Below are 14,361 nucleotides of genomic sequence, written 5' to 3' on the forward strand. Positions count from 1 at the left end.
CAGGGTGATGGTGGCCTCACAGAATGAGTTTGGGAGTGTTCCTTCCTCTGCAATTTTTTGGAAGAGTTTGAGAAGGATGGGTGTTAGCTCTTCTCTAAATGTTTGATAGAATTCACCTGTGAAGCCATCTGTTCCTGGACTTCGGTTTGTTGGAAGATTTTTAATCACAGTTTCAATTTCATTACTTGTGATTGGTCTGTTCATATTTTCTGTTTCTTCCTGGTTCAGTCTTGGAAGGTTATACCTTTCTATGAATTTGTCCATTTCTTCCAGGTTGTCCATTTTATTGGCATGGAATTGCTTATAGTAGTCTCTTAGGATGCTTTGTGTTTCTGTGGTGTCTGTCGTAACTTCTCCTTTTTCATTTCTAATTTTATTGATTTGAGTCCTCTCCCTCTTTTTCTTGATGAGTCTGGCTAATGGTTTATCAATTTTGTTTATCTTCTCAAAGCACCAGCTTTTAGTTTTATTGATCTTTGCTATTGTTTTTTTTGTTTGTTTCTGTTTCATTTATTTCTGCTCTGATCTTGATGATTTCTTTCGTTCTGCTCACTTTGAGTTTTGTTTGTTCTTCTTTCTCTAATTCCTTTAGGTGTAAGGTTAGATTATTTGAAATTTTTCTTGTATTTTGAGGTAGGCTTGTATAGCTATAAACTTCCCTCTTAGTACTGCTTTTGCTGCATCCCATAAGTTTTGTATCATCATGTTTTCATTGTCATTTGTCTCTAGGTATGTTTTGATTTCCTCACTGACTTCTTCAGTGATCTCTTGGTTATTTAGTAACGTATTGTTTAGCCACCATGTGTTTGTGGTTTTTACGGTTTTTCCCAGTTATTCTTTTCTAATTTCATAGCATTGTGGTCAGGAAAGATGCTTGATATGATTTCAATTTTCTTAAATTTACTGAGGCTTGGTTTGTGACCCAAGATGTGATCTATCCTGGAGAATGTTCCGTGTGCACTTGAGAAGAAAGGGTAATCTGCTGTTTTTGGATGGATTGTCCTATAAATATCAATTAAATCTCTCAGGTCTATTGTGTCATTTAAAGCTTCTGTTCCCTTATTTATTTTCATGTTGGATCATCTGTCCATTGGTGTAAGTGAGGTGTTAAAGTCCCCCACTATTATTGTGTTACTCTCGATTACCTCTTTTAGAGCTGTTAGCAGTTGCCTTATGTATTGAGGTGCTCCTATGTTGGGTGCATGTATGTTTATAATTGTTATATCTTCTTCTTGGATTGATCCCTTGATCATTATGTGGTGTCCTTCGTTGTCTCTTGTAACATTTTTTATTTAAAAGTCTATTTTATCTGATATGAGTATTGCTACTCCAGCTTTCTTTTGATTTCCATTTGCATGGAATATCTTTTTCCATCCCCTTAGTTTCTGTCTGTATGTGTCCCTAGGTCTGAAGTGGGTCTCTTGTACATGGCATATATATGGGTCTTGTTTTTGTATCCATTCAGCAAGCCTGCTTCCTTTGGAGCATTTAATCCATTCACGTTTAAGGTAATTATCGATATGTATGTTCCTATGACCATTTACTTAATTTTGTGGGGTTTGTTTTTGTAGGTCCTTTTCTTCTCTTGTGTTTCCCACTTAGAGAAGTTCCTTTAGCATTTGTTGTAGAGGTGATTTGGTGGTGCTGAATTCTCTTAGCTTTTGCTTGTCTGTAAAGCTTTTGATTTCTCCTTCAAATCTGAATGAGATCCTTGCTGGGTAGAGTTATCTTGGTTGTAGGTTCTTCCCTTTCATCACTTTAAGTTTATCATGCCACTCCCTTCTGGCTTGTAGAGTTTTTGCCAGGAAATCAGCTGTTAACCTTATGCGAGTTCCCTTGTATGTTATTTGTTGTTTTTCCCTTGCTGCTTTCAATAATTTTTCTTTGTCTTTAATTTTTGCCAATTTGATTACTATGTTTCTCAGCGTGTTTCTCCTTTGGTTTATCCTGCATGGGACTCACTGTGCTTCCTGGACTTGGGTGGCTATGTCCTTTCCCATGTTAGGGAAGTTTTCAACTATAATCTCTTCAAATATTTTCTCAGGTCCTTTCTCTCTCTTCTCCTCTGGGACCCCTATAATGCAAATGTTGGTGCATTTAATGTTGTCCCAGAGGTCTCTTAGGCTGTCTTCATTTCTTTTCATTCTTTTTTCTTTATTCTGTTCCACGACAGTGAACTCCACCATTCTGTCTTCCAGGTCACTGATCTGTTCTTCTGCCTCAGTTATTCTGCTATTGATTCCTTCTAGTGTAGTTTCATTTCAGTTATTGTATTGTTCTTCTCTGTTTGTTCTTTAATTCTTCTAAGTCTTTGTTAAACATTTCTTGCATCTTCTCGATCTTTGCCTCCATTCTTTTTCTGAGGCCCTGGATCATCTTCACTCTCATTTTTCTGAATTCTTTTTCTGGAAGGTTGCCTATCTCCACTTCATTTAGTTGTTTTTCTGGAGTTTTTTCTTGTTCCTTCATCTGGTACATAGCCCTCTGCCCTTTCATCTTGTCTATCTTTCTGTGAATGTGGTTTTTGTTCCACAGGCTGTAGGACTGTAGTTCTTCTTGCTTCTGTTGTCTGCCCTCTGGTCGATGAGGCTATCTAAGAGGCTTGTGTAAGTTTCCTGATGGGAGGGAGTGGTGGTGGGCAGAGCTGGGTGTTGCTCTTGTGGGCCGAGCTCAGTTAAACTTTAATCTGCTTGACTGCTGATGGGTGGGGCTGGGTTCCCTCCCTGTTGGTTGTTTGGCCTGAGGCAACCCAACACTGGAGCCTACTTGGGCTCTTTGGTGGGGCTAATGACAGACCCTGGGAGAGCTCACGCCAAGGAGTACTTCCCAGAACTTCTGCTGCCAGTGTCCTTGTCCCCATGGTGAGCCACAGCCACCCCCCGCCTCTGCAGGAGATCCTCCAACAGTAGCAGGTAGGTCTGGTTCAGTCTCCCCTAGGGTCACTGCTCTTTCCCCTGGACCCCAATGCGCACACTACTTTGTGTGTGCCCTCCAAGAGTGGAGTCTCTGTTTCCCCCAGTCCTGTGGAAGTCCTGCAATCAAATCCCACTAGGCTTCAAAGTCTGATTCTCTATGAATTCCTCCTCCTGTTGCCGCACCCCCAGGTTGGGAAGCCTGACGTGGGGCTCAGAACCTTCACTCCAGTGGGTGGACTTCTGTGGTATAAGTGTTCTCCAGTCTGTGAGTCACCCACCCAGCAGTTATGGGATTTGATTTTACTGTGATTTGCCCCTCCTTCCATCTCACTGTGGCTTCTTCTTTGTCTTTGGATGTGGGGTATCTTTTTTGGTGAGTTCCAGTGTCTTCCTGTCAATGATTGTCCAGCAGCTAGTTGTGATTCTGATGTTTTCACAGGAGGGAGTGAGAGCACATCCTTCTAGTCCACCATCTTGGTTCCTCTTCTGTTTGTTTGTTCTTTCTGTAGCTAGCTCCTTTTTTTTTTTTAGTCAAATTCAATAAGCCTGTTACAAACTTCAAAGGTGAAGGGATGATCAGATCAAGAGCTTACCTTGTTGAGCTGGAATGTTTCTGGGCTATGAGTTGTAATTTAAAATCCACTAAAATCAAAACTCTTTATAGTACCAGTTTTGATCTTAAGATGTGAGGTGAGCTGTTTCCTCTCTCTGAAATACTTTATACTGACAATGTAGCATAACTTGGTTATTGAGAACTATTATAACACCGGTTGTTACCTACAAACTGTGCTTGTGGTGGGAAAATGGAAGTCATTTCAAAAATTGTCTGCATGAAAAATCAGATGAGGAAGGTGCTGAGTGGGTGGGCATGACCCAGCATGACCCAGTTCTTCAGCCATTTCTATGACAGACTTATTCAGCTCGGGGTATTCTGAGCCCAGGTGCTGAGAGTCTTCATTTTGAGCAAGCCGTCTAGCAGACTCACACCCTTCCTGATACTGATACTTGAGAGCCATTAGTCAAACCGATGGCCATTTTTTTCCTTCTGTTGCTGTATTGGCCAGGGTCACAGCAGGGCTGGTTAAGTGGAGCCCAAGTATATCATATGTTACTGACTCACAGGTAATTGGGGATTTTGCATTTGTCAAGTGTAGCAGGTAATAGAAGACAACTTTGCCACCTTAAGTAGAGAAGAAATTATTGGAAGGATATGGTGGTGTGAGATATAACTTAAGGGTTAGGGTTGAAGAGGGATGAACCAGGGTATCTCTAGGTATATGTGTATCAGGTGCTAACTAATGGTTAGTTAGAGCTGTGTGGAGTTAGCTTCAAACTCCATTATGTTTATTTCTGATCTTGTGCACATTCCTTACCCAGAGGGGAGAGCACTCTCTGGCTGCACCCAACTGAGAAGAAAATTTCTCAATAAGCTGTTATCAAAAGTAAGCCTGAACGGATGTCTAATCTATCAGATTCTGATGTTATCAACTTAAGACACACATGATGACTCAAAGAAACTACTAAGAGTTGAATTGCATTCTAAGATTAATTAAAAACTTTCTTCATCTTCAGCCTGAATATGCCAATGTTTGCTTTTGGTACATTCCACCGAGCCTCAGAGAGATGGAGGAAGGACCTGAATTCTGGGCAAAACTTCATTTGGTGAGTGATAAGGATATTGCATTTTTTCCTTTGGATGAAATAGATTCAATGCCCATTGTCTATTGATCCTATAAATAATTTGATACTTGCAAGAACTTCTTGAGGATCTAGAGAGGTTGTTCTTAGTATATTAAAAGTTAATGACATGCCAAACAGTTGTGAGCACTTGTTAAAACAAATCAACATACTTGACACACACGTATTCAAAATAATTGTGCTGTTTGCAAGAGAGTGGTAGAATTTATCAGAAGTTCTAATTCACAGTGCACTTCAGAGCACGTGATCTGGTAATGGTTAATGTCCTATGATGAATGGCTTCTTCCTTCAACTCTGCTGGTGCATGTCTGTGACTGCTTGCATCACTTCACTAGCAGCTAATGTTAAAGTCTAAATCTGGTACCCTTTGTGAGTGTGAGACTTTCTGTTCTTTCCACCAAGGGGCTTATGTGATAAAAAAGAAAAGAAATGTCAGCAATGAATTTCAACTGATCATTGAACTAAATGTGACTTGCAAACCCCTCCTTACCCTCAGTGTGGAAATCAATGATAGTTTTAACAGCTTTGATAGGTGATAGCCCTTCTCCTTGCCCTCTAGAAGAAAAGGAAAAACTTGCCAGTCATGCAAGCGACAGACATTTAGCACTCACTGTGCCGGTCACTGGAGATACAAACATCAAAGAGACTTGGTCCGTGGCCTGGGAAGCTTGTATTCTAGGAGACAAATGAGTAAAGAGATCATCACCAGGTAACTAGTAGGTGCCTAGATGAAGAGAAACCCTGTAAAGGCAGAGAGAAAGGATATCTACCCCAAAGTGTGACACTAGATTGGAGTCTTGGACAATAAGTAGGTGTGAGTCGGTGTCAACTGTGAAGAAGTGGGTTCCAGGAAGAATCACAACAGCATGGCCCAGAGGCTAAGAGGGGAGGGTGTGATCAAAGACCACAGTGGGGCAGGGGGCAGTGCTAGGAGTAGGACAAGAACAGCAGGCACGGGAACGCATGGAAGCCTCATCTCCCATGACAAGGTGCTTGGAATTTGTGCCTAGTTAGGTGGAGGTGGGAAGACCATGGCCTTTAAGTCATAGCCACCTGGATCCTCACCTGCAGCATCTTCTTTAGCCTCAGGCCACTTTCTGTTTCTTCGTGGCTCATTTAGCCTCCTGCAAGGTAGCACAATACATACTCAATATATAAATATCTTACCTCTTGTTAAACCTGAGGTCAGGCAGCAGAGATGGGGAGAGATGGACAGAGTTACCTGTGCCTTTGCCTAGACAAGCCCTCCATGGCCATTTCAGGCAGTTAGCCTGGTCCTTGGATCTGGTTTGTCTTTTTGTCACACAATGTAAATGAGAAAGTGCTAAAGAATACATTTCAGATGGTAAGTGACTCAAAAAGAAACAATGTGAGAATTTAATGGTGATGTTTCCAGGGACATTTTGCACTTTGATGGAATGCATCAGGCATTGTTTGGTGATGTTGAGAAGGATATGGCTGCCATCCTTCTCACTTTCTGATTGTTAAGAAAAGCAACCGAGAAGGTGATATTTGTGTTTTATGGGCTCAATACTGTTGCATGGACACGGATCAGGATAAGTAAATAGTCTCTTTATGTTTGGAGATACTATGGACTCACTCTTCCATTGTTTAAAGAAATATTTACACTATCTAGTCTCAGAAAATTTGAAATTGAGGATGGGTATATAAGCTAAAATCAGATAAATCAGCATATAATACACTTTTAATCTTAACTGGAGATCAAATATGAATCAAGACAGTCTCTCCTCTCCCCAGTATTCACCAGCATCGGTTCTCTCATGATTGACATACATGACTCTCCATCCCTTCTTTTTGGAAACACTTTTCTGCCATTTAGAACCATGGGGCCCTTGCCCAGTCTAATATCATATTATTTTAATTGTTCTGGTTGCTTCTGATTCCTAAACATGTATGCTGCAGATGAATCATCATTGGTTCTGTCTTAGTTTCCTTTTATCCTCTCTCTTGGCATGGGTGTGTGTGCGTGAATTTGGCAAGGAAGGGAGGCATATATATCTGTTGTTGATCTATGTGGTTTCATGCTTCCTGTCGTGTGAGAATGCAAGTATATGATTTATAACCTGGAATGTACTTAAAGCACACTTGAGATTTGTTTCAGGATTTATCTTGGATGGAGAATCACAAACATATAAATAAACCGAATAAGGCTTCGCCCCTCCAATTCAGACTCATGTCAGGCGGAGCTGTCAGATTTCAGAATCAGTGGTGTGATAAGTCTTCCCTTTGGCAGCAGGAGGGGAGCAGTATTATTTCATAAAGAACCTGGAGTTTGGGTGTCTGTGTGTGTGTGTGTGTGTGCGCGTGCATGCGTGTGTGCATGCGTGCACACACATGAGACTGTTTTTGAGAACACAGTCACTCTACTGTCTACTGATGCTGTGACAGCCCCTCTCTGACACTGTGTTCCACCACCGCGTTCCAGCAACTCTTTTTAAAACGTCCCCCATGAAAGTTCTTCTTTTTGGTTTTTTCAGGCGTTGCGGCATTCTAGGTCTTCATTAGTTCTCTGCCCAGATTGTACTCGCTTCTTTTCTGGTCTCTGCCTCCTGTTTATTTTCCTTCCTCTCCGCACAGTCATACCTGCAGCCCTGTTTTATCTTGTCATTTTCCTTCTGGAAGCTTCCGAATGCTTTACACTCTTTACACTCGCAACTTTCAACCCGATCGACCAATGACCACTGTTTCTAATAACTGCTGTTAAATGTTCTCTTTATTCTCCTAAGATGAAACCAATAGAAAATAGGACCTACCTACACGGAATTTTGTAAAAGGCAATAGAAGGCCTTACATGTCATATGAAGGAAAAATAATCTTCATAATAAAGATATGTATTTCATTACATAAACGTTTGGCATGACATATTAGAAGACACAAGGAAATGATAAGATGCTCACACATCCTCTTAGAATCACTGTGAATGTGAGCCATCTTCAAACTCAGACTCTTAGAAGTAGGTGATGTTGCTGATGCCAATAATGGGAATGGGGTGATGTTAGTGACATAATTTTCAAAAAAGGTGCACAATTCTTGGTAAAGCATTGAAGAAAACATTTTCCCCTTGATTTACATGGTAGTAGAAAACTTAATGTTTATTTAAAATGGGCACAGAATAGTTTGCATTTGCATGTAAACCAGAGTTAAATTCTGGGCTTGGATAATTGTAATCAGGCTCCTGGTCTCCTGCATTTCCAGCAGGACATTTCAAAGTTGTACAGGACATGGGGCAGCTCTTCCTGGCTCAGGATTGCTCTCCACGGTGCAAGGCAGCTGGCATCCCTGTTTCTCACCTTCTAAACACAAGGAGCAACCCCCAAACATCATGAAAACCAAAAACATCTGCCCAAATTTTGAAGATATTCCCTGGAGGTGTAATACCATTTCCTTGAGAATGACTGGTCCACAGTATAAAATCTAGTTCATTCTGCTTGGCATCCAAAGGCCTCCATGTCTGTTCCTCAGACATTAAAAAAGCAAGAAAATTTTAAAAACTTAAATATTCAACTATAGGGAATTGATTAAAATGTGGTACATAATTTATATGCAAATTTGTAGTGTATAGACAATTAAAATTTTCTTCCAAAATAACATATTCATAATTTATTATTAATTGAAAAAATAAGTTATGGAACAGTCACTATATTGTATATACATAGAGATTTATATACATATGCAATATTGTATATGTGGTTAGATAAGGGGCACCAAACTATTTTAGAAATAGAGTTACAGATGATTTTTCCTTTCTTTTGTATTCCTCTGCAATTTCTTAATTTTCTACAATTAATATATATTGCTTTTGTGAAAATAATAATAACAGCAGCAACAATAATAATAATAATAAACCAAAGTATAGAATAATTGACCCAACGAAGCCTTAGAGTTGCTTGAGTGTTTATACAGGCAAAGGTTACCCAGGTTTTGACCACAATCTCCTAATAGTTAAAAAAAATTTTTTTAATTGAGTATTTACCCCAATATGTGTTTATTGTTTTAAATTATCTACATGTATTCATTTTTAAATATAGTATGTACATTTAAAAAATGCACAAAATAAGTTTTTTTAAGGATGGATTTAAAATATTTAATTATTCAGAGATGCTCTAATCTTTTCTTCTTATACCAAAGGGATTGTCTTGTTTGGAGACCATGATTATACCATAGTCAAATCAATTAGTTTGCAAACTATTTTCTCTCATGACTTGCTCCTAGACATAGTATATAATTTGTCTTCCCTTCCTACTTCTCTTTTTCTCTCTCCTTATCTCCTTACTGAAACACCTACACTATCTGCACTGATTTCAAGTTCAGAGACGTTGCCCCTGGGGTCCACACTGAGAGCTTCAGCAGGCTTCCCAGGGCTTCTTGAAAGCTGCCTGCTCTGTGGTCAAGGTAGACTTCACTCGCTAAGGTGACTGCCCCAAATAAGATTATGTATGTTTGTTTCTTCTCACTTGGTGATCAGGTATGGAGGGCAAGGGAGTCGGGGAGAGAGGGCAAAGATAAAGCTGAAAGCATAAGACCCAGATAATGTAATTGAAAATTTCATCAGTTTGTTTTATTTCATCATTACTCAATGTTCTGTTGCAGATTTCCTCTTTTGTCGACATTTCATAAACAGTCATGCATTCCACCAACATAATTTACATTCTTAAAAGTAATTACCAAGGTGTCTTTTTGTACCTAAGCATGGTCATTTCAACTATTTTTTCATTCACTGACCTGCAGATTTGTGACTAATGTTAGACATTTATAATAGGCTCATTTCTCCTCGACAGTAGGCAAAGAATAAATCTTTTAGAAACTACTAGATGGGTTTGTTGTATTGCTTATTTGGTGATATAACTTGATATAGTATTCCAGATATCTTTGGAGAGAATCTAGTGCTCTCCCTGGCGGGTTTCTGATGAACAGCACTTGGAGATGAGACAGCGTAGACTGGGTAGGGTTGTGTGCTTTCAAGGATGCCCACTTTCTGGGTTTGGATCAGGGAGGGCCTCAGTGCCCCTGGCTGTGCTTCACTTGTTTCCGCTGTGTGTGTGTATGTGTGTGTTCATATGTGTTCACATGAGTGCATATGAGTCCATACACATTCTGAGGTCTTCTGTGTATTTTGAGGACTTTGATTCTGATTTTCTTTCCCTCATCATCTGTGACATTTGCTTATCAAGCACTTGTTTTTGGATTGTGAAAAAAAACCCGTTTCTTTAAAGGTGTGACAGTGTTTTGTTTTGTTTTTTAATTTTCAAAGATGAGTTTCTTTTTTAATCCTGTAATATAGAAATTATAACATCTTCAAAAATCCTGTTTGCTAGTGGATATCCCTCATTTTAAAGCTCTACTTTGGGCTTCCCTGGTGGCGCAGTGGTTGAGAGTCCGCCTGCCGATGCAGGGGACACGGGTTCGTGCCCCGGTCCGGAAAGATCCCGCATGCCACAGAGTGGCTGGGCCCGTGAGCCATGGCCGCTGAGCCTGCGCGTCCGGAGCCTGTGCTCCGCAACGGGAGAGGCCACAACAGTGAGAGGCCCGCGTACCACAAAAAAAAAAAAAAAAAAAAGCTCTACTTTAAAAAAATTATATTTAAGGAGAATGTAATATAGAAGTATCTTAAAATAAAATATTTCTGAGTGTGACTTGAGACTCTCTCCTTCTGATGATGGCTGGGATGTCGATTCTGAAAATGCTTAATGTACTAAATACTTAATGTACTATTTCTTGCAGATACTATATTCTCTTTCCCCAAATTATTAAGACCTGAGATAAAATGCTGTTCTTTTAACTATTCTCTGAGGGAGAGATGTTATTTTCTACAATCTTTCAGATATTCTACTAGCTGTGATCAGTTTCTTCTGAGTCATTAAGGGTCAAGGAGCTACTTAGGTAAGTCCTGTGTGTATGGCCTTCTTCAGAAATCAGCTGGGGAAGCTGGGTGTCCCTTCTGTTGAAGGACATCGGATACTCTGTCTTATAGCTTTTATGCTCATCTGTCTTCCCCAGTTGTTTACTCCTGGCCTTTCTAAATAGCTCTACTCCATTGGATCAATAAAATTTCAAGCCGTAAAAGATTCCAACAGCATCCTTGTTGGATATGTGTGTACCATGGGGAAGTTCACATGAGTTGACCTTTGTATTCAACAACACCTTTCAACACGTAGAAGACATTTGCCAAATTGGTTTATTTCATATGTTGCTTTTTAGTCTTTTAAACATTATTTTCAGACACATAGAGAGGAATTTCCATGGATAGTTCCTTGAATCCCCAGGAAAGCCAGACAAGTCCAGATGTCCTCAACAAATAATTATTTTTTCTTTCCTTTATTTTTCTCCCCTAAGTTTATTGACTGTGCAAGAAGTTCTAAACTTGGAATGATCTATTGAAGGTTAAAATTGAGCAAAATGAAGCTGGGTGTCTCTGCAGGCTGGGGCTGAACTGTCCTGGACCTGAGGTCAGGACAGGACTGGGTCTGAGAGGAATGTCCATGGGTGTGGCCTCCTGTAGCTCAGTCACACCAGCGCACACTCCATGGGGCACTCAAGATAGCAGTAATGGGAAATGAGGCCAAAGAACATAGCTAAAGCTGCATTTCACAAGTATCTTTTTGTGCCTTGGGTTTACTCTTTAGCACACAAGCAACGAGTCTACTTGATGCCAGGAGTAAGGCTGGCCTTGTCTGTAACATTTGCATATGAACCAAGTTAATCACTTAAGTACAACAGTTTCTTCAGTCTCTGCTCAAATCTTCAGGCCCATCTGAAATAATTCTGAGTTTCCAGATCAGAGTGCGAATTGAAGAAATGCAGAAGCTTAATTAGTTTCATGGAACACTTACCACTGTACCCTGAGTATGATTTTATTTACTTCACTCAGTCAGGAGTTACAGACTCAAAACCTATAGAAGCTAGGCCAGTAGCATACATGAGGGAAGTAGATGGGGCATAACACAATAGGGAATGGTGGGGACTGTGGACAACTGGAAAGCAGTGGCCCCAGCTAAAGGGGGCAGCCTCTACTCAGCTCCTAATGATGGCTGCCATGTGGAAATGCAGGTCTGGGTTGCCAGGTCTTCTTATTTTTAAAGAGATGCTAGATTTATAGAAACTTATGTAAACCGTCCTTTGCTTTTAATGTTTTAAATGTTGGCAAGTGAAAAATTACTAAGGTTGGCAGGCTCTGGCCTTCAGGCTTTTAGTTTGCAACTCTTACCTAAATCCATTAGTGCCCTATCACCTGTTTCTCTTTATGTGTCACCAGAAGCTCCTTGAGATGAGGGTGTGCCCCGTCTTTGTCTTTGTTCCCCCAGGGCAGCTAATCTGATGGCCAGTCCCAGCCCGCCATCAACTTTGAGAGATGTCCGAGTTCTGTGTCATCTACCAGAAAAAGAAAACTCACTGTTGCATGCTGTCAGACTTGTAAATGGGGCTTTAAGAACTGTGGTCTTGTGGTCAATGTGGCAATACAATTAGGATATACGGGTGTTTGCTGTTCTTTTGATGTTCTTGTGTTTTCTCCTTTCCCTGTCCTGAGCACTGGACCTGGCCTCTGGGCTCCAGTCTTCTCTTGAGGCTTCTCAAGACAGACGACGTCTGTCTTCCTAGATTTTCTGAAAGCCTCAGCTGGCCAGAGATGAAACCCATAGAGGAAGGCAAGGAGTCTGGAGGTGGAGAGGCAGGCACAGAAGAGAGGAGCAGAAAGGGGTGTGCTGGAGACAAGAGCTCTAAAGATAAGGATGAATCCCAGCTTCCCTTCTCTGAGTGCCCTAAGGAGGTGTGTGTGCGTGTGTGTGTGTGTGTGTGTGTGTCCCAGGTGATGGAATGTCTGCCCATTCCTAACAAGTCACAGCCTATCAAGGGATCATGTTGGTTCAGACCATAAGCATTTCACATATTGCACCAATGACCTAAATGTTAGCCCTGGCTGAGACCCCCAAGAACCTCTGCAGGACCCAATGAGGCTGTGGGAGCCATAATAATGACTGAAATTGACTTTTAACCTGACCTAGTAGGATAGCAGCTTGAGGCTGGATTTAATTTTATTTAAAGGATATAAAGTACTGTGACATTTCTTGCACACCTGAGCGAAATTCATATCCATTAAGGAATTGCTCTGGACTTGATGCAATATTTATTGTTGCAAAACAAAGAATGGATCCTGTGCTGAAAGAAAAAACATATATATATTTTTTGCATGTTGTCTTTGAAGTCCCTTTGCCAGTACCAAACCTGCCCCCTGGTGGCACTTTTGCTCATTTTTCCTTTCCTTGCTGGGAAGTGACACTAAATGCTGACAATAAATGCGGTTATAAAATGTTACAGAATTACAGCATCACTGGGGTCAGGGCTTCTGGATTCTGCCAAACCAAGAGCAGCTCACCTGAGTGAGAAATTCTCAAAGGATAAAATTGACCTGTGTGTCTTCACTTCAAACATGTTTCCTGTTGCTCTTTCTTCGTCTTCACTCCTCGTTTCCACAGCAAACTCTTCTGTGCTTACCTTTGCCTCTGCTGTCTGGACTTCATCCCACCTGCAATCTTACCACACACTTCCCTATCCTTCTCTGCCCTCCCACCCTCTCTTCTCCTTACTTCTCTCTCTCACTCCTTCTCACATTTTCCTTCTTCTTTTTTCTCTAATATATTGCTCCCCTCCAATGATAAGCACATCCAGGCTCTGACAGCCTTAAAGGAAATAATTTTATGATTTTTCTCTTAATACTGTTGCCCCCTCAAGATACATCCCTGTCTCTTTCTCCATCCCTTTGGACTAAACTTATGAAAATAATAGCTTAAAGTGTCTCACCCTGAATAATAGTCTGTGTCATAGTTTATAAAACCATTCCCATAATTTGGGGTGTTCAGGTTGTTTCCAACATTTCCCCTTTGTGAGCGGTAACGAATGACCATCTCCATTCCCAATCCACTTTTGCTTTTATTATTTCCAGAAGATAAAGTGCTCGGTATGTAATTGCTGATTATAGAAATCATTGTGGTTTGGAGCCTGAACTCTGGCTGTGTACTGGGATACTGATTTTTAAGAAGGTTGCATTCCACCAGTAAGCAACCAGTACACAGCCTTCCCTCTAACTGCGGCAACACTGGGTGTTGCCTGCTTGGGGGGAAATGTTATTTAGAAAGGGGAAAAATACTATCTTCAGTTTGTCTTGCTTTTATTGTATTCATTGTTGGTGGTTTGAACCATTTTCTATTTCTTTCTTTACTGATGGTGCTTTTCTGTGTATCCATTGTTTTTTCTTATCTTACATGTTTGTATTTTGAGGTCTGATGGTTTCCTTATAAATTTGAATGAGGATATATATAGTTTGAGTTTTAAAGCCCTTTTTGCCAGATGGAATGCAAATAATGCCCTTAGTATAATGTCCTTTTTATTTTAGTCTTGCTGTTTTTTCATTGTACAGAACTTTTAAATTTTTTATGTATTCAGATCTGTCAGTCCTTTCCTTCATGATTTATTCCACTGCTTCAAAGCTGAAGTTATTGTTCTTTCACAAATCTGATAAATATTCTATTCCATCTCCTGCTGGTTTTTCTGTCATTCATTTTTTTTTTATTTAACTCAATTCATGTGGAGGCTATTTTTGTGTACAGTGTAAAATATGTATCTAACCTGATCAGTTCCCCAAATTACTATCCAGTTATTCCAATTTGATTTATTTAATAATTCTTCCTAACACTTTTTATTATGGGAAGCTTGTGTTATCATGTGTTACACT

The 14,361-nt window shown here is 40.3% G+C and overlaps 1 protein-coding gene across 1 annotated transcript in view; it reads left to right on the forward strand.

Moving 5' to 3' along the window:
• GADL1 (glutamate decarboxylase like 1) overlaps window positions 1-14,361 on the forward strand; it is a gene marked incomplete at both ends in the record, with an annotated part of 171,503 nt that overhangs the window by 88,076 nt on the left and 69,066 nt on the right. The window contains one exon of the mRNA XM_081247363.1: window positions 4,488-4,577. Coding sequence (XP_081103489.1) covers window positions 4,488-4,577 — 90 coding nt within the window. The remainder of the gene's footprint in view (window positions 1-4,487; window positions 4,578-14,361) is intronic.

Source organism: Mesoplodon bidens, assembly GCF_964165515.1.
Source record: "Mesoplodon bidens genome assembly, chromosome: 10".
In the NCBI taxonomy this organism is placed as follows: Eukaryota; Metazoa; Chordata; class Mammalia; order Artiodactyla; family Ziphiidae; genus Mesoplodon; species Mesoplodon bidens.